This window comes from Belonocnema kinseyi, chromosome 3 (assembly GCF_010883055.1).
Source record: "Belonocnema kinseyi isolate 2016_QV_RU_SX_M_011 chromosome 3, B_treatae_v1, whole genome shotgun sequence".
In the NCBI taxonomy this organism is placed as follows: Eukaryota; Metazoa; Arthropoda; class Insecta; order Hymenoptera; family Cynipidae; genus Belonocnema; species Belonocnema kinseyi.
In genome coordinates, this window is record NC_046659.1 from 161,345,611 (window position 1) to 161,367,831 (window position 22,221).

Below are 22,221 nucleotides of genomic sequence, written 5' to 3' on the forward strand. Positions count from 1 at the left end.
ATACTTAAAAAACCTTCCATAAAGAACAGCTAAGAGTGAGTCCGAGAAAATGTATTTAGTTCCCAAAAATTGTTTTATTAAATTATTAAACATTTAATTATTCATTTAAAGTGAAAGAAACTCCCCAAAATGATGAACTAAATATTGTACAATATTTCTCCCTCAGACTTTTGTTGCATTCACATCAGATAAGGTATTAGATTTGTGCAAAATTCGCATTTCCTAGTTTTTGTCAAACTTCCACGTTTTGAGACCCCTTGGATCTGAAAAACAGGTTTTTACGAATGTGTCTGTCTGTACGTATATCTGTATGTCTGTCTATCTGTGAAAACGATACTTGTGAACAAATTATTCAACTACGTCTGCTTTAATGATAATGTATCTTATGAATTGTAAAATATAAATTTATGGAAACGATATACAATTTGAAGGACAAACTCGAGTGCGAAGCACGAGATACGAGATAAGAATATGTTCGGTAAAGCCGAATGAGCTTTAACAACAGAGAATTCACAATCACCAAATTACTGTTGTCGATGCTTTCATATTTTGTTTTACAAACTCTGTGCAATAATGTGGGGAATATACAAAGGCCGAGTACGTAGCGCGAGGTAAATACATTAATGAAGCGCAAAACGTGAGATAAATATATTATTGAGCGCGAAGCGCGAGAATAAAAAGTTGCACAACCTAGACATGCTCAAATTCGCGAGCGAAGCGAGTGAAGTCTGAAAACATTAAAAGACAAAAATTAAAATAATCGGTCGATGTTTCCTAAAAATGTTGCTATTAAAGCAATTTCAATTAAATGCAAATATTGGCCTTGAAATATGTAACAAATTTTGCATAATATATGTTTTTTAAATCATATATTTTTCAAATTTCTGTTGATATCGAATCGTGAAACATATTAGAAATAACTTTTTTTTCACTTTGACGCAGTGACTTGTAAATATGTTATCTTGGCGGAAGATAATTACTGAGGTTAACTATTATAAGTGTTGGAATGGTTTTTGTTTTTCTATGTAAAATGTATCCAAATATTTAAGTTATTGTAAGACTTACCAGGATTATGAAATTTTTTTATTTCCCAGAAACCCTTTGAAATGCTTGAATTCTAATTCTTAATTGAATAATTTAATTAATTTTTATAATTTAATTATCTTTTTAATTTATTGCAAGTCTTCATGAAACTCAGGAAAAATTTTTCAAAACAAAAAAATTCCTGTGAAACCTTGAAAATTCTTTTTTTTTTAATTATAAAATCTGTTTTTTTTAATCTCCACGTTTTAAGACTTTCTGAACTCGAAAAAAGAAGTTAAGTGGACCAGGTAGGTTTTTGGTTTTTTAATCAATATTCTTTCTGATACATAAACTACCATTTCGTATTGTTAAGGAGATGTTCACATTCATTGTTAGAATAAAGTTAAAAAATTCACTTTTAGCCCAATTTTAAATTATTTTCATTTAAATAATTAATTATAGTCGAAAAAATTATTGTTAAAAAATGTTTTTTATTAATAATAATCAATTTAAATAACTTAAGAAAGATGTGTTTTTTTTTAATTTCCGACCTTTTGTCCATTGTTCAATTACAGTAAATTAATCATTAATTGAGGTTAGGGGCATTGATTTCCGGTACCGATAGTGAACTTTCTTGCGTTCAGTGGTGGTTTTTTTATCTTTGGTGAAGGGAATACGGGTGTGTTAAAGCAGAAAGGGCAGAGAATGCAGAAATTAGGAGTAAAGAAAGACGAGAGAATAAAGGCAAAGGTGTAAGAGGTGAAAGTAAGTGGTGTGAAGTAGAAATTTGGAGCGTGCGAAGTTTTTGAGGTTACGAGTACTGAAAATAGTTTCTGGGCAAATGGTATCAAGGGATATGCGATTAGGCGGAGTAAAAAAGGAGAGGCAGGGAATGATGATTTAAAAAAGAAAAAGGAAGGCTGGAGAGTAATAAGAAGGTGGATGAAGAAAAAGAAGGAAGAATTCGTTTTGGAAGTCCAAGCACTTCCCGGTCATAGTTACACTGAAAGAAGGCGTCAATACGAAAAAAGATAAAAGGGAAATAAGGGAACACAAAAATGAGAATTAGGAGGTAAATAAATTAAAAGAGTTGAAATAAAAGATGGAAAAGGATAAGCTTAGGTATGAAAAAGAGGAGAGAACAGACCGATTAATTGAAAGGTTGAAGGGATCGATTGAAAAGGTGAAAAGTGTAAGAAAATGAAGTAAAGGGAAAATGGAGAAGGGGATTTCATTTTGATCAAAAAAGGTATTTCGGGTTTCACTCGTGTAAAATCTACGAATTGTTTGCCGACGTTTCGTGCACATTGCAGTTCACATCTTCAGGGCAGACCTGAAGATGCTCTGAAGATGTGAACTGCAATGTTCACGAAACGTCGGCAAACAATTCGTAGTTTTTTACACGAGTAAAACCCGAAATATCTGGTGGAGAGGATAAAATAATATTCAGTAAGACTAGGATTAGGGTGAAGATATGGGGAAAAAATAGCAGGTTTTCTGGGCAGAAAGAGTTCTAAGGCAAGGATGACCGTTAAATGCTTTGCTGTTTAACATGCTGTTGGCAGACTTAGGGCCGGTTCCACCAACCTCAGTTAAATCATTGGTTAACTAACAGCGGGTTAAATGCAATTCCATAGTTAACCGTCGATTATCCTGTCGCGCATTCCACCACGTTTTTGGAGGTCCCGGTTATCGAACCAGATAGTCGTTTCGAAATAACTCCTATTTTACTTTTAACCATTCGCGTGATTGGCTACTTGTCGGTCAAGTGACAAGCAAAGCAATATGGCCGTACGCGCCAAATCCAAATAAGGTTCACTCCACAATCCTGCCCACACTTACATAAAAAAGTAAATTTGTGTGGATTTTTTTTCCTGTTATATTTTTATTTTATTCGTGTTATCTGTGATTAGATGGAAGAAGATAAAGTGCGGTCGCCTAATTTTCTTCCTAATGCTCCTTCGATTCGATTCAGCAGATCATTTACACAAGCTTTTCTTAAGCTAAATCTTGTTTGTAAATTAACGTCGTCAAAATTATCAAAAAAATTCATGAATTTGCGAGTAGAGTGATGGGCCAAGTATGAGGTATAGGAAAGAGAAGGTTTAATGAAGATTGGAGGATAAGGGTTTTTTCGGTTGAATGTGTGGGTTTGGACGGTCTTGTGTCGCAGAGTAGAGGTCTCAAGAGGAACGAAGTACGTGAAAGTGGAAAACATGTACTCGTATGAGAGATTTCTGAAATAAGTAATGAGGGCATAGATTGGAGTTCCCTAGGATACATTTTTAAGGAAGAGGTGAGAAGAAAAAAATGGTAACCAAACAAATTGAGAGAGCCTGTTTGTTTGACGAGGAGCTAAAAAGGAAGCTGGAAGTAGAATAACACAAGTATGCTTGGGCGACATTTGGATAAAAAGAAAGACAAATGAAATAGGATTGTAAGTTTTAAAATAGGAGAAGGAGTGCGAGCTTGCAAATGTTGAATGAATGAAGAGGAGAATCTGTCTAGAATATGTGGATAAGAAATGTAGTCATGGGCACATGTATTAGAGAGGTGTAGAAAAGAGGAAGATGTACAGTTGAGTGTGGATGAGAGCTCGCTTCTCTCAGTAGTCAGTAGACCGTCGAATTTCTCGTCTAATCCTCAGGTGGTCAAGATGTATCTCCTTCGTTGTCACCGGGTCCTGGCGGGTCGAAGGAGATTTCGCATTCTTATGGCGAAGAAATTGTGACAATGGTACTGCGCTGAATCCAGGGCGTTGACATGTAATAGCACCAGCTACAGAGTTTTTAATGCGGGAATCTTTTCCACATTTCACCCCTAGTGAGCAACAACAACAAAAAATAAAAAATAAAATCTGTTAGCCCCCGTTCGAGCAATCATAACTGAATCATAACTGAAAGCAGTATCTAGTTAGCAAAAACCAGCATCTTTTTATTACTTATTTTGAGTCGATTAAAAATGAAGATTCCTTAGTTTTTATTCTTCAATCTTATCAAAAAATGACTGAATTTTAATGTTTTTTGTTTTCCAAAATGTGTTTTAACGTGACAAATTGAAAGTAAAAGAGAAAAATGTTTTTAGCTTTTATTTTCATCAAAAAACACATTATTTCCCTAATCTGGTTGCGAAAACAAAACATACTTAGGACAGACTGTCCTAATTTAAAGACCCTGGTTATACAGTGAAAGTATTAGTGGCTTAGAAGTGTATGCTTCTATGTCTAAAGGGCCGCTCGAGAAAGCGCGATGGCGTGAACAGCTGCGTGGCAGCAGAACGAGATTCCTTTGCTGTCAGGCTGTAATGCAAACTCCTAAAAGGCAGTAAGGGACGATTTGACTCAATGATCTGACGAACTGAGAAGCAGTGTAGATGGCTGGAGAGTCTCTGATAAGGAATCACTATCAGAATACAAATATATATTGTTCCAGTTAGCTCTAGCAAAACATGTTAAGAGAAAATCAAAGGAAGGCTTATGGATTTGAGAACAATTGCCCTATAAATAATATTGACTCGAAAAAAGTATGAGAATGTTGAAACTAGCACCAAGAGAAAAAAACGCTGAAACAATAGAGCGTTATAAAACGTAGAAAACCAAAATAAAGAGCCCTAATATTTAGAAATCTCTAGGACATCTCAGTAAGAAGACAAAAAAAGTTAGAACTTATAAACAGGAAGATTTGTAGAGTTTCTTCGTGGAATCAAGAAGCATTCCAAAGACAGCGAGGCTTTACAAGATCCTAGAAAAAAATCTGAAAGCTCACTCGAAGAAAAAGCTGCCTTGAAACAAAAGCATCAGGCTCGATGATTGTGAGTTTGCTGATGTCGAAAAAGCAATTCTAAATCACATGATGCCAGTCCAGTTTTTAGCTTCTCAGTGAATTTAAATCGGCTGAAAGGTGGCAGGCTGAGACTAAGAGATGATAGCACAGTATGCTGTATATGATTGCTGAAATATACATTTTTTCAGGATCGCCCCTTAGGAAATCGTCTGATTAAAGGCTTCAAGACGTGGCGTGAGAAACGAACTAATTTTTAGGTCAAAAGTCGGTTCCCCTTTTTTCAAGCATTCGATAGAAAACTTTGCGAAAACGCTAAATCAACATCTGTTCGATAAAAATATTGCCCTCTAATTTATTAATTTGGAATGGGAAAAGTTCCTTCAGGCGGTCAAGTAAATATTGCACACAATTTATATCCCCTAGCTTTTTTCATTAAATGTGATTCTCTGCTGCTTAGAAATTTCAAGTGCAAAGATTTATTAATTTAAATAAGATCAAAAACATTTTGCCACTACTTTGTTTTTGAAATTTTACTCAGGATTGAATTATTAATTACAGTGTAAATAATTCTTCTCGTTTTTAAAGCAATGGCTCGTACATAAATGAGCCATGTTCCCGGAAGAAGAATAAAGTACGGTGAACTAGTTTAAGTGTTTAAACGATTTTTGTTTTTCCACTTTGCATCAGTGGCCTGCATACAAAAGTTTCACATTATCTTAGCATCCTTGTTATTTATTTCGAGCTCCGCGCTGTTCTTATTCTTCTATTAAACCGTAAAATTCTATAGAATTATGCTTTAGAATTTAAAATAATTGCCTTGAAGTATACCGTATTTGTTTTTTAAGCATTTTAGAATCGTTTTAGAATGTTTTGAAAAAATTGAAAACAAATCTTTCGCAAAATCATCTTTCAAGATGAAAAATTATTTTAATATTTCTCAGGAACATAAAAGCATTTTTATATCACTAAAATCCTCAAAGATTCTTGAAAACATACAAAAAATTTGTTCTGAAATCTTCAGGAATCCTAATATTATTTTTAATTAATTGTAAAGCTGAAATCTTTTACAGTTATTCTAATTCTTGTCAAACTTAGATAAAACTTTTAAAAATATGGAAAAAATAATATTGATTTTTGGAAGCCCTACAAGAGTATAACAACAACTTTCTGAATTTTTTTAAAAAATCGAAAAATCGAATTCTGATCGCACAAAAATTAATGGAAAATCCAAAATTCCATTTTGCAATCAAACTATGCAAAATAGGAAAAATGCAGAATCATCGAAGAATGTGCACCAAGAAAGTACCTAAAAATTTCTTATTCATTAATTATTAATAGGACGCGTTTTTTCACGAAAAAAAATATATAAATATAAAATCCTGGACAAACGACACAAGGTATGAAAAAAATGAATAGAAAAAAGATACCTTTCCAAAGAAAAGTGGAAACCCTAACAAATGTGTCATGAACAATATTTCGATAGGACGCGTAGTTTTTGTATTAACGGTAAAAAATAACATTCAATATGAAAAAAGAACTTGGATTGCTCAAATGAAATTTATCTACTTTATTATAAAATCTTGTCATAAAAATATAGTGTGAATAAAAAAATCATTATTTTGGAAAAAGAAAATAAGCTATAATAACATTTTATTTACCAAAATTTGTAGTCCAAATTATATCTGCGTATTTGATAGCATTTTGGCTTAAGAGATGACTAAACCTAGATATCAGAGGACGGAGTACCTCTAAAGAGTCTAAAAGTAGCGCTAAGCAAATCTTACTCATTCCCGACACACTCGAAAATATGATGACCTATTTGAGACCCCTGAACTTTCAAAACCCCGTTCTACAAGCCCATTCGTAGTTGTAATCCATCAGGTATGGAGCCAGTCCGAAGGGTAGATTCTAGTTGCTGATCTTACCAAATTTTCAAGAAGCGCCTTTTCAGTTCTGGAATATCCACACCAGCACCGGAAAGGTAGCGTTCAATTCCCGGTGACCGGATCTGCAGGAGGACTAAATGCGTCTGGACTTGTCTCAAATTAGCCTATCACTGAGACGGAACATTTTGATGCAGAAATATTTTCACCTCAGCAAAGGTGATTTGATGGTTCTAACCAGTCGTATGGCAGTGGTGCAGACGGAGTGGGCCTTATTGCGGGGGCTCTGGATTTACAGGAAAAAGATTCGTGGCTGAAAAAATTTTGGCTCCATATGTGAAGCCCCACGCAAAAAGTGCTAGGAGCATGTTGCAATTATGGTTCCTAAGCTTTGCTCCATAGAGGTTACTCGTGGTGAGCTCATGGTATCGCCCTAAATGAAGCATCTCTAAAAGGCTAAGTTGTTCGTTGTGACAAGTAAAAGTCCATATAAGATAGTAAACATAGATTTCCAAAGTGGCATCAATCTCTTTATGCATCTCAATATGTGTGTATGGACCTTGCAGCTTTTTAACGTACAGAGGAAGAGCTTATGAGGGGTTGAATCGAAATCTTTCTGGCTGCCAATCTTGGCCATTGGCAGGACGCGCTGATGAGCTGCTGCGTCTTTGCAGATACACCTGTCAGTTAGTATAGGTTCTCTCAGCAGCCTGAGGTAGGCCAGATGTTGGTGTGTACAAGTAAGCTTCTTCACCAGAAGTTCTTGATACCATCTGGTCCTGCAGCAATAAAATTCTTCGTGCCCCAAAGTACGTTTCTCATCTCTTTACCAGGGACTGATGGGCCTTCCTCTTTAGAAGTTATAAAATTGTACCAATAGCGCTTGGAGCGGATAATATAATCAATATCTTCTTTCAAGTTCAGTGCTATCGAGATCTTTTATATCGCTTTCGAAAAAGTCTGCAACTCATGGGGCCTGGAAAGATTTTTGGCAGAAACTGGGCGATCGCTGAAGAGGCGCAATGAATCATCTAGGACATGCTCAGTTTTCCTGATCCACCCCAGCCATTTCTGTAATATTCTTTTTGCCTCAGATAATGCATGTATTGTGCCAGCAATATGCTTCTAGATTTCAGCAGTCTTAACTTCTTAAATGCGTGATTAAATGTTCTTAGTTCTTTGCCGAAATTTTTGGCTTAGCACTGAAAACTGAACATCTGGTGGTCCGAAGATTAAGGTATCGACAACTCTAATTTCGTAATTGTAAATTCTCTTTTGTTAAAGCCCCTTAGGCTTTCACGAACACATTCTCATCGCGTATCTTGTGCTTCAAACTCGATTATGTCTGAAATGGGAATTTTTTCCAATATGTTCAGCAACATTAATAATTACTCAAATATTTACTCCTTATTTTGTAATAATTTTCATTCTCAGCTACCCTTCAACATATATTATTTTAATGAATTGATATTATTACAATTTATAATATTCGTTTGTATTGAAATATACGAATTTTCATTATCTTGTTTTTATGACTCGAAGAAGTGTGGATCCTATGAAAAAAATGTTGTTATTAAAGATTTTATTGCTACTTATATAGTTTTACTACAAATTTAATTTGTTCATTTTTAAGGTTTTTTTACATTAAACTAAAAATACGCACCCTAGCGTAAAGTGGTTCAGAGCGAAATTTTTAATATGATTTAGGCTAACGTTTTTTAACATAAAATGTGATTGTAGCTTGTATAATTTTTCCGAAAAGAATTTTTTATGGTAGTGTTATAACACGAACTCATAACATCTTTTAATTAAATAACTTTTGTCTTATTATTTTTCTTTTCTTGTGTCGTTTTTCCGCAAGTGTAATATTCTTCTTTTGTCAAATCTTTTATATGATTAAAAGAAAATCTACTTTTTCAATCTAAAAATTATTAGTACAAAATTTGCTGATTATTTCTAGGTAAATAACTTTAGTTTAACGATTTTTCCGTACCTTGTTCAGTTTGCAAAACAAGTTTTAATTTCTTATTTTTAATTTTATTTTTTACGATTGAAACAAACAATATGTCAAATAATTTTTTCTCATAGTTTTCATTAAATTTTTTAATTTTTAATGTCGTTATTTACGAATGAAAAAAAATCACGCAAACTATTAGAAAATAATTAACAAGGAATTTGTAGTTTTTGGAATGCACAATTTTTGTCTATTCATTTTTTCTGGCGTCCTATGTAGTTTGAGTGCAAAATTGAGTTTTTGATTTTGCATTGTTTTTTTGTCCTATCCAAATTTTTATCTTTGATTTTTTGAACAAACTTTCAAAAAAAAATTAATAATCTTATAATGTGCTTCTATGTCATGCATTCTGGGTAAAAATGTATATTTTCATTTGTTTTGTTGAATTTTGTAAATGCTATCAACCTGCTAAGTTTTTGTTTGTCGAGGAAAGTCTCGGGGATAAGTTTTTCGTATTTTTGTATAACACGTACAGCTTTGCACAGAATTTTCGATTTCTAAAAAACTAGTTTCAAACACTGAAATTGCTTTTACTTTTTAAATTTTTATTCAAATTACATGGCTAATGAACTTGACCTTCAGCTTAGGACACTAAAAGAATATATAACAAAGGTCAATCCAATCCGCCAATTTTTTTTTAAGTTATTGTTGTACAAGTCTACAAGTCTACAGACACGCATTTAATTTTCTTATTGCTAATGTTTTTTTTACTAGCTTAACTAAAAATAAACATTATAGCGTAAAGTGGTTCCAAAATATTTGTGAATACCATTTAGGTGAACAATTTTATTAAACAAAAAGCTTATTGGATTTTCAATTTTTTAAAGGAAAGTGGTCTCAACAATTATTAAAATCCCCTAACTTTTTGAATTTTTACCAAAATAGCTGACTAACGAACGAAAAATGTAAGTTTCACACACACACACACACAGGCACACATGCAGATAGACGCATTTGTAAAAACTTATTTTCCGGATTTAGCAGGTGTCAAGCCATGGACATCTGACAAAAACATATTTGCTATACATATTGTGAAGGCGATTTTTCTAATCATATATTTATACGTAATGCTCAAGATAAGATGTCCTAATTTTTATCACAGCTGTTTTTGATCTTTCCAATGTCATGTACTTGAACCATTTTATCGCTGATGCTTCTTAATTTACAATTTTCATCAAAAGAAACCGAAAAATATAATAAAGATTATATTTTTATTTATTTTAAATTTTTCAGTTAGTAATTTTTCCAATTCGAAAATGTGTAGTGTCTTTTATTATATATAAAGTTATTTGATAAAAAATAACTAGATGAAAGTCATATTAAAAAAATTGTATCTGCCCTTTGTCATGTATTTTTCAATAATCTCGAATTTTCTATGTTAAAAAATACGAAAAAAATATAATTTGTTTAGAATAATTATGATAAAGAATTTTTCCTAATAAGGCAGAATCAAGAAAACAACTTTGCCAATAATTTTTAATTTCCCTGAACACAATAAGTTTTAAAAAATTCTATTTAGGCTTCTAGTCATCAATTTTCAATAAGCAAAACTAAAATAAAATCATAATTAGCGCTAAAATCTCGCAAAACCCATTTTTCACTTATAGGGGCATATATTTTCTACAGTCACACTCTTAATAGTTATTTTTGACTAAATTTTTCCATGTTTATCATTTTAGTTAAAAATTTCTCTATTAGCTTACACCTGCAATAACTGTTAAAAATAATTTTCGAAGTTAATAATGTTTAATAACTGTTTTCGTTAAAATGTAAATTCTTCGAAGAAAATCAAGTATTTAAAAAAAAATCTTCTTCGGCTTAAGAATTCAAGCATTTTGTAGATCATTCTTCCTTTTGGCGTTCAACTTCCACCATTTTGTTGAAAACAAATGTGAAGTATATGTATTGTTTATAATCAAATTTCATCATGTTGTTTAAAATCTAACTATTTGGTTGAAAGTCATCTTTTTTTAATCCATTTATTTGGTGAAAAGTTAAACTACTTTGTTAAAAATGACTGCATTTGATTGAAGGTTTTTTTTGCAAACCTCAATGATTGCAGATGTACAAAGTTGACGCAGCATCTTAAAAAATGAGAAAACATCCGGATATAGCGTAGATAGGACAGAGTGAAAAAGTTTATCAGTTTGTTTTTTGTGTCAAATTGCATATTTTTCACAGACAAGTGGAGGGGAGCTTGACATACATAGAGCAAAACCACTGAACGAATGTTTAGTTCTTCGGGCATCTAGCTTGAAAACACTTGATTTAAGAAGCTTTAAATATTAACGGAAATGCGACGTTTAATTTTATTCTTGCTATGCTATTTCATTTATAAAAGTGAATGCGGAAAGCATTTACATAACCTTACATGGGAGACAGCCAGGGGTGAGTCCAAGAAAATTAGATTCAGTTCACAAAAAATTTGTGCTATTAAATTATTAACTATTAAATTAATAACTCTCAACCTTTCTTAAAAATACGATTTTACTATTTAATTTATTTGAAATGGAAAAATGACTCTAAAATTATGTGAGAATCAATACCCATTATTTTTTTTACTGGGGTATCATAAAATATGTTTACTACATTTCCACAAATATTTCAAGACATTATATTTTTGACAGAAAGCTTTTGTCGAACAATATCTTTAAACTTGACGAATTGAAAAAAGAAGATTAAAACGCCTCAGAGTTTTTATTCCAAACAAAAAAAAAACATTTCTTTATTCTGGTTTCGGAACAAAACATGCTTTTTTAACTATATTATGTTTTTTTTAACGGCTAATCTTTCTTAACCTTTGCTCATAGATAAATATGATAAATTTTATTTTCAGAAAGATGTATCTATAAAAGAATCTGGATCGATAGAGCTAATAGTGATAAAAACGCTTTTATGTTTAAATGTCTTTGGATGCCAGATTATATATACTGGTCTAGAGAGGCCGCTCTTGCAGATGGTATATTTTTATTAAACATTTCTACATTTTTTATACCGAAACAACAATTTTTTTATTTAAAAAACCAACGTATTAGTAATAATATACAAGAATATAAGCATGTATACATAAACTATGCCGTACGTAAAATTAATTGAAATTTTTCTTTTACAGGCTGGTGCGTAATGGATAATAAAAAAAAGCAAGATAAACACTTCGACTGTGTAAAAGATATGAAAGATGTAAAACAGCGAAAAGAAGATATACCAAAGCCGCCAGAAAAGCCAGAGCCAAAACCAAAGATAAAGTCAAAACTGAAATAAGCTATCTACTAATTCCCACAGATTTCTGTTGTTTTTAGAAGAAATATCATGACTTTGATGAAGATTACTAATTTTTCAAAACTAATAAATCTACGAACACACATTTAGTTTGATTATTGCCAATTTTATTTTTACGACTTTAACCAAAAATAAATATCCTAGCGTAAAGTGATTCCAAGAAATTTGTAAATACAACTTAGCTGAACAATTTTTAAAAATAAAATGCTTATTGAATTTTTAAATCTTAAAAAACAGTGGTCTTGACAATTTTGAAAATGCTCTAACTTTTCAAATTTTTACCCAAAATAGCTGACTAACGAACTTCACCTTATTTAAGATACTAAGAAAGTATAATAAAGACCAATCCAATCTGTCAATTCTTTCGAAATTTATCGTGCTTACAAACTAAAAATATTAGTCACACATACAGACAGACATTCAAATAGACACATTCGTAAAAACTTGTTCTTAGGATTCAGTGGGTCTCAAGCTATGGACATCTGACAAAAACATCTTTGCTAAACATATTTTCAAGGCGATTTTAGTAATCGTACATTTATACACAATGCTCAATATAAGATCTCTTCATATTTTTATAACTGTTTTTGGTAATTTCAATGTTATGTAATTGGACCAATTTTTTATTGGTGTTTCTTAATTTACCATTTTTCTTCAAAACAACTGCGAAATATAATACGGATTACCTTTATATATATTTTAAATTGTTTTAATTAGCAATTTTTGAAGCTCGAAAATGTGTAGTGTCTTTTATTATATAAACAATGCTATATGTTATAAGAAGTAAATAGATGCAAGTCATAATAAAAGATTGCGCCATCTCTTTGTTATGTATGTTGCTACGATCTCGAATTTTCTATGTTTGAAAATACGAAAGAATTTTACTTCTCCTTATCTCTTCTGTTGAAAACAAAACTATTTCATTGTTATAAAATAATTCTGCATGATTCAAAAATCATCTTTGGTGTAGAATTCTTTTGTCGAAAACCAAATTTTTACAGGTCTATCATATTCGTTAAAACTTTCTCTATATACTTGCACGTGTAATAATTTTGATAGAAATTCCTTTTTTTGTGGCCAATTCATGCTTTAAACTAATAGTGTAACTATTTGGTTAGAAACTAAACTTTTTACAGTAAAATGTAAAGTTTTTCAAGAAAATTAATTGTTGAAAAAATATCATATGTTCGGTTTAAAGATTCAAGTATTTTGTAAATCATTGATCCTTTTGGTCTTAAAATTGAACCATTAGGCTGAAAACTAATGTTTAGCATATCTAGTAGTTATTATAAAATTTTACTACTTTGTTGAAAATCTAATCATTTGGTTAAAAAGGCATCTTCTTCATTAGAAATTTATTTACAAGCTGAAAAGTTGAATTACTTTGATAAAAACGCGTGCTTTTGGTTTGAAGGTTCTTATTTGGAAAATTTCCTCAATGATTGCATAGTACAACCCTGACGCAGCATCTTAAAAAAATAGCAAACTTCCGGGTTTAGGGTACATAGGACACAGTAAAAAAGCATATCAGATTGTTTTTTATGTCAAATTCCTTATTATTCGCAAACAATTGGAGGGGAGATTTGACATACATAGAGGAAAAAGACTAAAAGAATGTTCAGTTATTAGGCTATGCAGATTTAAAACACTTCATTTAAAAGTCTTTAAATATTAACGGAAATGCGACGTTTAATTTTATTTTTTCTCTGTTACTTCATTTATGAAATTGAATCTGGAAAGCACAAACATAACCTAACATGGGACACAGCTAAAGGTGAGTCCAAGGAAATCATATTCAGATCACAACATTTGTTATGTTAAATTATAAACCAGTTTTTTAATAATTTTCAAACTGTATTAAAAAATACGATTATACTATTAAATTAATTTACATACCAAACATTGCCCTAAAAATATGTAAGAAATCATTCATATTATTTCTTTTCACTGGGGGAAAAACCTGATATTCCTTAATGTGTGCTTCCATTGAAAAGGCTTTGAATTACTGATTTAAGTCTAATAATTTGATCAAATATCTAATTGACAAATGCTAGTAAATATGATTAATTTTATTCACAGATAGATGTGTCTATAAAAAAATCTGGATCGATAGAGTTTATAGTAATAAACACGATTTTATGTTTAAATGTCTTTGGATGCCAGATTATATATACTGGTCTAGAGAGGCCGCTGTCGCAGATGGTATATACATTACACTTTTCTACATTTTTTTATACAGAAACAATAACTCTTTTGGATTTGAAAAACTAACTTATTAGACATAACATATAAGAATATAATCATATATACATAAACTATGAGGTGCGTAGAATCACATAGTTGAAATTTTTCTTTTACAGGGTGGTGCATAATGGATAATAAAAAAAAGCAAGATAAACACTACGACTGTGTACTAGATATGGATGACGTGAAACAGAGAAAAGAAGACATACCAAAGCCCCCGGAAAATCCGAAGCCAAAGCCAGATCCAAAGCCAAAGTAAAAGCTAAAATAAGCTATCCATTAATCCAGAAGTTTTCTATAGGCACTGATAGAACATGAAGAAAATAAAAAAGCGTTTTTTATGTCAGTTACTTTCACATGTTGTTAGATTTATATTACGTTTTGCTTCAACTTCCGAAAATTCTTTTTTTTTTGTAAATTCAGCAGTTATGGATGTAAAATTTCACACAAACACAGTAAATAAATTTATATAATCATCTGTAAAAAATTAGGAAACTCATTTTAGTACCTATACCTTTTCTAGAAAAAATATCAAGACTTCGCTGAAGATTACTAATTTTTCAAAACTAATAAATACCTTTTTATACTGTTGAAATTTCGTATATTCTATAAAGTGAAAGTGATTTTAAAAATAAGCAAATTATTACGTACTGCAGATGTTATGTCGTTACGTCAGGTTATCCCGAAGCCTCTCTAACTACAGAAAAGTTGGACACGCTGACACACAAAATTACTAAAGTGATTGACGCATTACCACGACAGGGGCTTATCTCCAGATTAAATGATATTTTCATCAGGTCAGGGACTTTCGTAGTGTAGGTCACAGACTTCTGATCGCGAAAGTAGCTGGTGGAGAGAAATACAGCATTAAGGCTTAAGAAAGGTTTAAACCTAAAGTTCAAGGAAACGGAGTGTCCCTAAAGTTACCGCTAAGCGACCGCACAGTTCCCCGGCACAATCGAGGTTCCGTCAACCATTCTGAAGCTCGTGAGCTTCCAAAAACCTACTTCGCGAACTGATTCATGACAGTTGTATTCCAACAGGTAGGCTGTCAGGTAGAAGTGTAAAGGCTGGATTCTAGTTGTTGATCTTATCGAATTCTTAATCAGGGCCCTTGTCGACTTGGATTACCGAAACTATCAAAGACGGGTAGCGTTGAATCCCAGGTGAAGCATCTGGATTCCATGCGGGGAACAGGCGTGTCCGGACGCCAAATTAGCCCCAAATTAGCCTATAAATGGCTCAGTCGGATGTTTTCATGATGCAAAGACATTTGCAGCACATCATTGAAGGCTCTAATTCAGCACAACCCGGAGTACGGCACAAAAAGAGATTCGATTGAATACTTAGCGTGCGTTGTTCTGGAGATGTTAATAGTGGCTCGCATAAACTAGAAAGGACGATATATGGCTCCAGACTTTCTAAAAAGGAGTCGTTCTCTGACCACCAATTCATATAAATCATTTCATTTAGCTCTAGCAGTACATACAAAGAGGAAATCAAAGGAAGGCTTACGGATTTTCTCACAAGCTAGGCTACCATATATGAGTAAGAGTACGCCGCGAATTTAGCCTGAAGAGCTTTACCTACCTCCTATGAGAAGAATTTTGCTACAAACGAAACTGAGTCCAAAAAAGAAGCAGAATTTTGAAGCATCCACCTGGACAAACTACGTCCAGGGACTAGAGCTTTATGCAACAAAGCAAACAGAACTATATTGCGGGATGCGCTTCTCTGACTTCAAATAAGGTCCATCAAGCTATCAACTGCACGTAGAAAACTTCTGACTTTCTTTGTTTGAAAATTTAGGACTTTTCTTAGGCTTTTTCGGGCTATATTGACGATTTTGGGCTCCACTATTTTTGATGAAAATTCAAATTCCGAGTGGAGATGCTGGTTTGAATCAAACCAGCACCTGCACTATACAAAAATTTAAGAAAAGTCAGACACTTCAGAATTTTGGGCTTATTCGAGTCTCCCGAATGTCCATAAAAATTTTAAAAACTACCACTATGTATAAAAAACCACACGATTCATAGGAACGTTAATCCGTAAAAACAAAATAGAAGGGAATTTTGGGATCTTCTCGGGTTCTCCAATGCTGGACAGTTTTTGCCGAGACCATCAAAGACATCTAAAAAATCAAACTCCTATCTATAAACACGAATTCGAATATTCAAGTTTTAAATTATTTGCGAAGACTTTCTAAACCTCTGAATATCTTTTGCAGTTATTCTAATTTTTATCAAACTTACAAAAAGCTTTTCAAAATGAAAAAATTGCTGTTAAATCTTCAAAATCCTTTGTTGAAAATTCGCAACTTTATAAAAAATGGATAGTTCGGATAATAAAAAAACTGGCAGAGTTATAGTACTTGGAATATCCAAGAAAAACGAACGACAATAAAAATTTGAAGCTAAATAACGCACAATATAAAAAAATTCGTAGGAGAAAAACATTGATTTGTAGAAAATGAATAGAAAAAAGTTAATTTAAAAAAAAGGGTAAACCCAACCATATTTTTCATAGATAATTCTTGGATAGGACGCGTAGTTTTTGCATTAAAGAAACAATATAGCGATTAATATAAAAAACTTTGGTTTTTTAAGCAAAGACACCAATTACGAGGAAGAGTTAGTAGACAAAAATCTTCACCCAAAAAGGATCCACAAATTTCTCATAAATATTTTTAGAGAGGACGAGTAGCTCTTCTTTTACTCATGAAAAATAAGATTGAAAATAAAAGAAATAAGATAAGAAATATAAAAATAAGATTAAAAATAAAAAATTAATCTTTCGAAGAAACGACAAAACAGACGGAAAACAATGAAATAGAAAGAGTTCTTAAACTAAAAATTATCTACTTTGTTACTATTTCATTATTTAAATAAGGACCGAGGAGACATATTTCTGACGAGACAATTGATCAATTAAAACAAAATTTATTAGTAGCAAACAAAAGTCCAAAATACAGAAAAATAAAATTCTAGAGAACATACCATGATGGAGACGAATAACAAACTTGAACGGTCATGTTTACCATGGTGATTTGTAATTATAAACTGTACTAACGTTTCATCATCACCTATGAGTTATTTCAACACTTCCCCTCAATCGTGCATTTATAATATTTACAATCTATGAGAACCCAACTACCATCCTTGTGATATGTTCTTGATACTTAGGACCTCAAAGTCCCTTTTTAGGCAAATCGTCCATCATCTTCTCGGTTGGTAGTTAACTGAACTTTATGGTTCCATTGTTCAAAAGATCACGCAAAAAATGATGACTTATGTCTATAAATTAAATCCAGGAGTGAAACACTGCATTCTTGGTGACCTGCTGGACTCCTTGATTTTCATTTCAAATTAGACTTGGTTATTTCATTAAGACTCCAATCTCTTACAAGAATCTTCTTCTTGAATAGCTTTCTTCACAGCTCGTACTTAGCCTCTGTAATCGAGAGAACAACTGTCAGTGAGCCAATTAATTCTCGACAAGAATTTTGCCTCTTATCTTCTTCGCTGCGAAATGCAGGCTTTGATATTTTTGTTCTCGTACCCAGAAGGATTGCGACTGGCTCAGCTTTTTTGAACCTAAAAGTCTATAAGATTTCCTCATTCTACTTTCCCTAAAAAATTCGAATTTTATCCTTGTCATTGATAAATTCAATCCCCAGGCAATGACGAATTTCTACCAGATCTTTGACTTCAAATGGAAGCCTTAATTTTTCTTTTATCTTAACAATGTGCTGGAGATTCTTCGAGGCCAAGATCATGTTGTTAATGTAAACTTTCAATATCATGACATCAGAACCACGCTTAGCAAAATATATGCATGGATCTTGGTTGAGAGGTCGCATTCTTAATTTTCGAAGCTCTGCGTCAAAACCCCCTTCGTGCCACTGTCGGCCAGCTTGTCGTAATCTTTACAAACCTTTCTTTAGGAGACAAACTTTTTCTCCTTTCTTTAATTCTTGCAGCATCGTAGTGGTTTCCGTGTGAAGCTTCTTCATATCCTTCTCTTTAAGCTTCGTCTTCTCAGCTATTCCAGTATAATACATCTTCGTATAAGTCTGTCAAATTCATGGAGATTTCTTCTTGAATTCTCCTATTCAGGCTTGTGGTGGTAATGTCCAGCTTATGAATTTTTAGGTCGTTTTCAACCACCTTCTCGAGTTCGTATCATCGTTTTTCCTGGCAATCCTTTGCCATTTTTGACTTTCTTACATTTGTGGCGTTCAAATTTGAAGGCACCTTGCGACTCAGTTGATTTTCCGCGTCTACCCTCCTGCCATTTTCCGGGTTTCTTGTTGCCTTGGTATCTCGCATCCCAACTACCTACTGCTATGGCCTTCTCGCAAACGTTGCACTTATTGATTTCAATTTTGCACAAATCATGTCTGTCTTTTCAACGAGTCTGGGCCCATAACCTATTGAGGAAATAAGGACCAAGGAGAGCGATTTCTGATGACAAAATCGGTAAATTAGGACAAACGTCGTGCGCCCTATTTTTTGGATTAACTAATAACTTTTAAAATATTTTAACAAAATATCTTAGTTGTTTTCGACACCTTTAAAAAAATTTTTTCCTGAGTAAACGAATCGAAAGATTTGGCAAAAAGATGTAAAATAAAATCATTCTTACTATTCAGTAAGCTTGATACTAAGTTCATAGTCTAATCTAGTCAAAAATATTTTCAAAAAATACGATAATATACACTTTTATAGACAACTATTTAAAAGTATCATTTACAAGATTCTTAGCATTGTTTGTAAAGATTAATATAACTAAATTTCAACCAATGTAATAAGCAACAGCACTTCAAATCTGATAATATCAGAGATCCTATAAAGTGATTTAGAATTAGTTTTAGTGTACTGCAAAGATGTCAATTTAAAAATCAGATACAGGGATAGCAATTGAAAAAGAAAAAATTATGAAAGAATTGGAATAAAGATTCTGGTTGAAAATATCGTGCCTAAATTTATTTCCGATATAATCCTATTACCAACGAGTTTCTAATTAAGTTCAGTGGTTGATCAACCCAAATTTTGAGATGACTATCAGAGAAACCTTTTTGTAAAATGAAAAAACTCTCTAAAAACTTTATTAATTAAAATTCGGGTAAGTGTTGAGACCCATTTTGAGACCCCTGAACATCTAAAACCCCTTCTATGAACCGGTTCGCAATTTTCTTTCATCAGGCTATCAAGGTAAGTCTTTGGGGCATAATTGTTGAAAGATTAATGATATTTATTGCCTCAGCTAATTTTTCGAGCGATGTTGCGAGGAGCCTGCCTTCTTCTCATGGTGAACTCATGGTATCGTCCTAAAATGAGCGACCCTGGAATATTAAGTTGTTCGATGTCACGCGAAAAATTTTGGATGCGATAGTAAACATAGTTTTCCAGATAAGCATCAATCTTTTTATGCATCTCACTAAGTCTGGACGGACCATCCGATCCTATCAGATTTTTTAACAAAATTTAAAGAAATATTCTGAGAATCTTATGATGTGCTTCTTTTTTATCAAATCCTGCGTCTCTTAGGTTAAAATATTTACTTTCGTTTGTTTTTTTGAATATCGTAAAAGCTATGAACCTTTTAATTTGTTGTTTATCGAGGAAAGTCTCGCGGATAAGTTGTTCGTATTTTTTAATAATACAAACATCCGTACACGGAATTTTTGATTTCTGGAAAAAGTGGTCTCAAAACGTTGAAAAAGCTTTTACTTTTTAAATTTGTATCCAAAGTGGATGGCTCACGAACTTAAACTTCAGTTTAGGATACTAAAAGAATTTGTACCAAAGGACAATCCAATCTTTTAATTTGTTTCGAAAGTTATTGTACTACCAGATCAAATCTACAGACACACATTCAATTTGATTATTGTCAATTTTATTTTCACGATTTAAACTAAAAATAAAAATCCTGGCGTAAAGTGATTCCAAGAAATTTTTAAATACAACCTAGGTGACAAATTTTGTAAAAGAAACTGCTCACTGAATTTTTAAATCTGAAAAAAGTGGTCTCGACAATTTTGAAAATGTTCTAACTTTTCATATTTTTACCCAAAATAGCTGACTAACAAACTTGACCTTAATTGAAGATACTAAAAGAATATAACAAAAGCCAATCCAATTTTTTGAATTCTTTCAAAAATTATCGAACTTTGAAACTAAAAATGTAAGACACACAGAGACAGGCATGCAGGTAGACACATTCATGAAAACTTGTTCTTAGGATTCGGGGGGTCTCAAGCCATGGACACCTGACAAAAACATATTCGCTATACATATTTTCAAGGCGATTTTAGTAATCATACATTTATACGCAATGATTCCAATGTCATGTACTTGGACCACTCTTTTTATTGATGCTTCTCAATTTACAATTTTTCTTAAAAGTAACTAAAAAATGTAATAAGGATTTTTTTAAATTTATTGTTAATTATTTTAATTAGCAATTTTTGAAGCTCGGAAATGTGTAACGTCTTTTATTATATATTTAATGTTATACGTTATAAGAAGTAAATAGATGCAAATCATAATAAAAGATTGCCCTGTCTATTTGACATGTATTCTGCTATGATCTCGAATTTTCTATGTTTAAAAATACTGAACGATTGTACTTTTCCTTATCTCTTCTGTTAAAAATTAAACTATTGCATTGTTATAAAATAATTGTGTACGGTTCAAAAATCATCTTTGGGGTTGAATTCTTTTGTGAAAAATTAAATTTTTACATGCTTATCATTTTAGTTAAAAATTTCTCTATTTGCTTGTACGTGTCATAATTTCGTTATGAATTCCTTTTTTTGTGGCTACTTCATGTTTTAAATTAATAATGTAAACATTTGGTAAAGGACTAAACTTTTACAGTTAAATTTAAATGTGCTTTTCCTTAAGGGTTCTTTTTTGGAAAATTTCCTTAATGATGGCATAGTACAACCCTAACGCAGCATCTTAAAAATGAGCAAACTTCCGGGTTCACTTTACATCGGACACAGCGAAACAGCATATCAGTTTGTTTTTTATGTTAAATCCCTTATTTTTCACAAACAAGTGGAGGCGAGCTTTGACATACATAGAGCAAAAACACTACAAGAATGTTCAGTTATTAGGCTATACAGCTTTAAGACACTTCATATAAGAGTGAATGCGGAAAGCATTTACATAACCTTACATGGGAGACAGCCAGGGGCGAGTCCAAAAAAATTAGATTCAGTTCACGACATTTGTTCTGTTAAATTATTAACCATTAATTTAATGATTTTTAAACTTTATTCAAAAATACGATTATACTTTTTAATTAATTTGCAATGCAAGGATTTCCCTAAAAATATGTAATAAATAATTCCTAATACTTAATTTTACTGGGCATTCATTATAAAATATGTTTTTTTGCGTTTCCCTAAACATTTCAAGACATATTTGTGATCAATCACAGGGTTTTCTTTCTGCCCGTGTCGAAATCTTAATGGGGTATTGTTGAGGACCTGATGGGGTTTCTCTATTTTTAATAGGGTCCACATGGGGCAAATTGTTAGGGGCCATACTAGCTTGGTTACGCAAAATCGTTAGGGGCCATCCAAGGAAATTTGTTTAGGCCCGTAACAAGAATCCTTATTATTTCCCAATTAATTTTAGGGTCCCAATAGGACCTTTTGTGCAATTAAATGCCGTTCTTTTTCTTTTCATTGACAAAAATGTTAAACATTATTGTAAAGTTACGTATTTATTTATAGGTTAGGTCCAGATTTTTTAATTTATATGCACTATTCCATGAAATTGAAAGTTTCAGGTATCTGCAGAGTTGATAGTGATAAAAAATACAATTTATCTATCAAAAGAAATTACGAATACTGTTTTAATATAATAAAAATATTTAGAAAAAAGGATTTTTGTGTACAAATTTTTAAGCATCTTCACATACTTTAAAAACTGGTTCTCTTTTCTCGTTCTGAAAATAATTGAATAAAATCCTTTCACAT

At 32.1% G+C, this 22,221-nt stretch overlaps 1 protein-coding gene across 1 annotated transcript; it reads left to right on the forward strand.

Annotated features, from left to right (window-relative positions):
- The first annotated feature begins 10,965 nt into the window (after positions 1-10,965).
- Positions 10,966-11,963, forward strand: LOC117170089. The gene is made up of 3 exons (XM_033356612.1): positions 10,966-11,090; positions 11,539-11,661; positions 11,815-11,963. The coding sequence occupies exons 1-3, from the start codon at positions 10,997-10,999 to the stop codon at positions 11,961-11,963; spliced, it is 366 nt and encodes a 121-aa protein (XP_033212503.1). The 5' UTR covers positions 10,966-10,996.
- Positions 11,964-22,221: the final 10,258 nt, after the last annotated feature.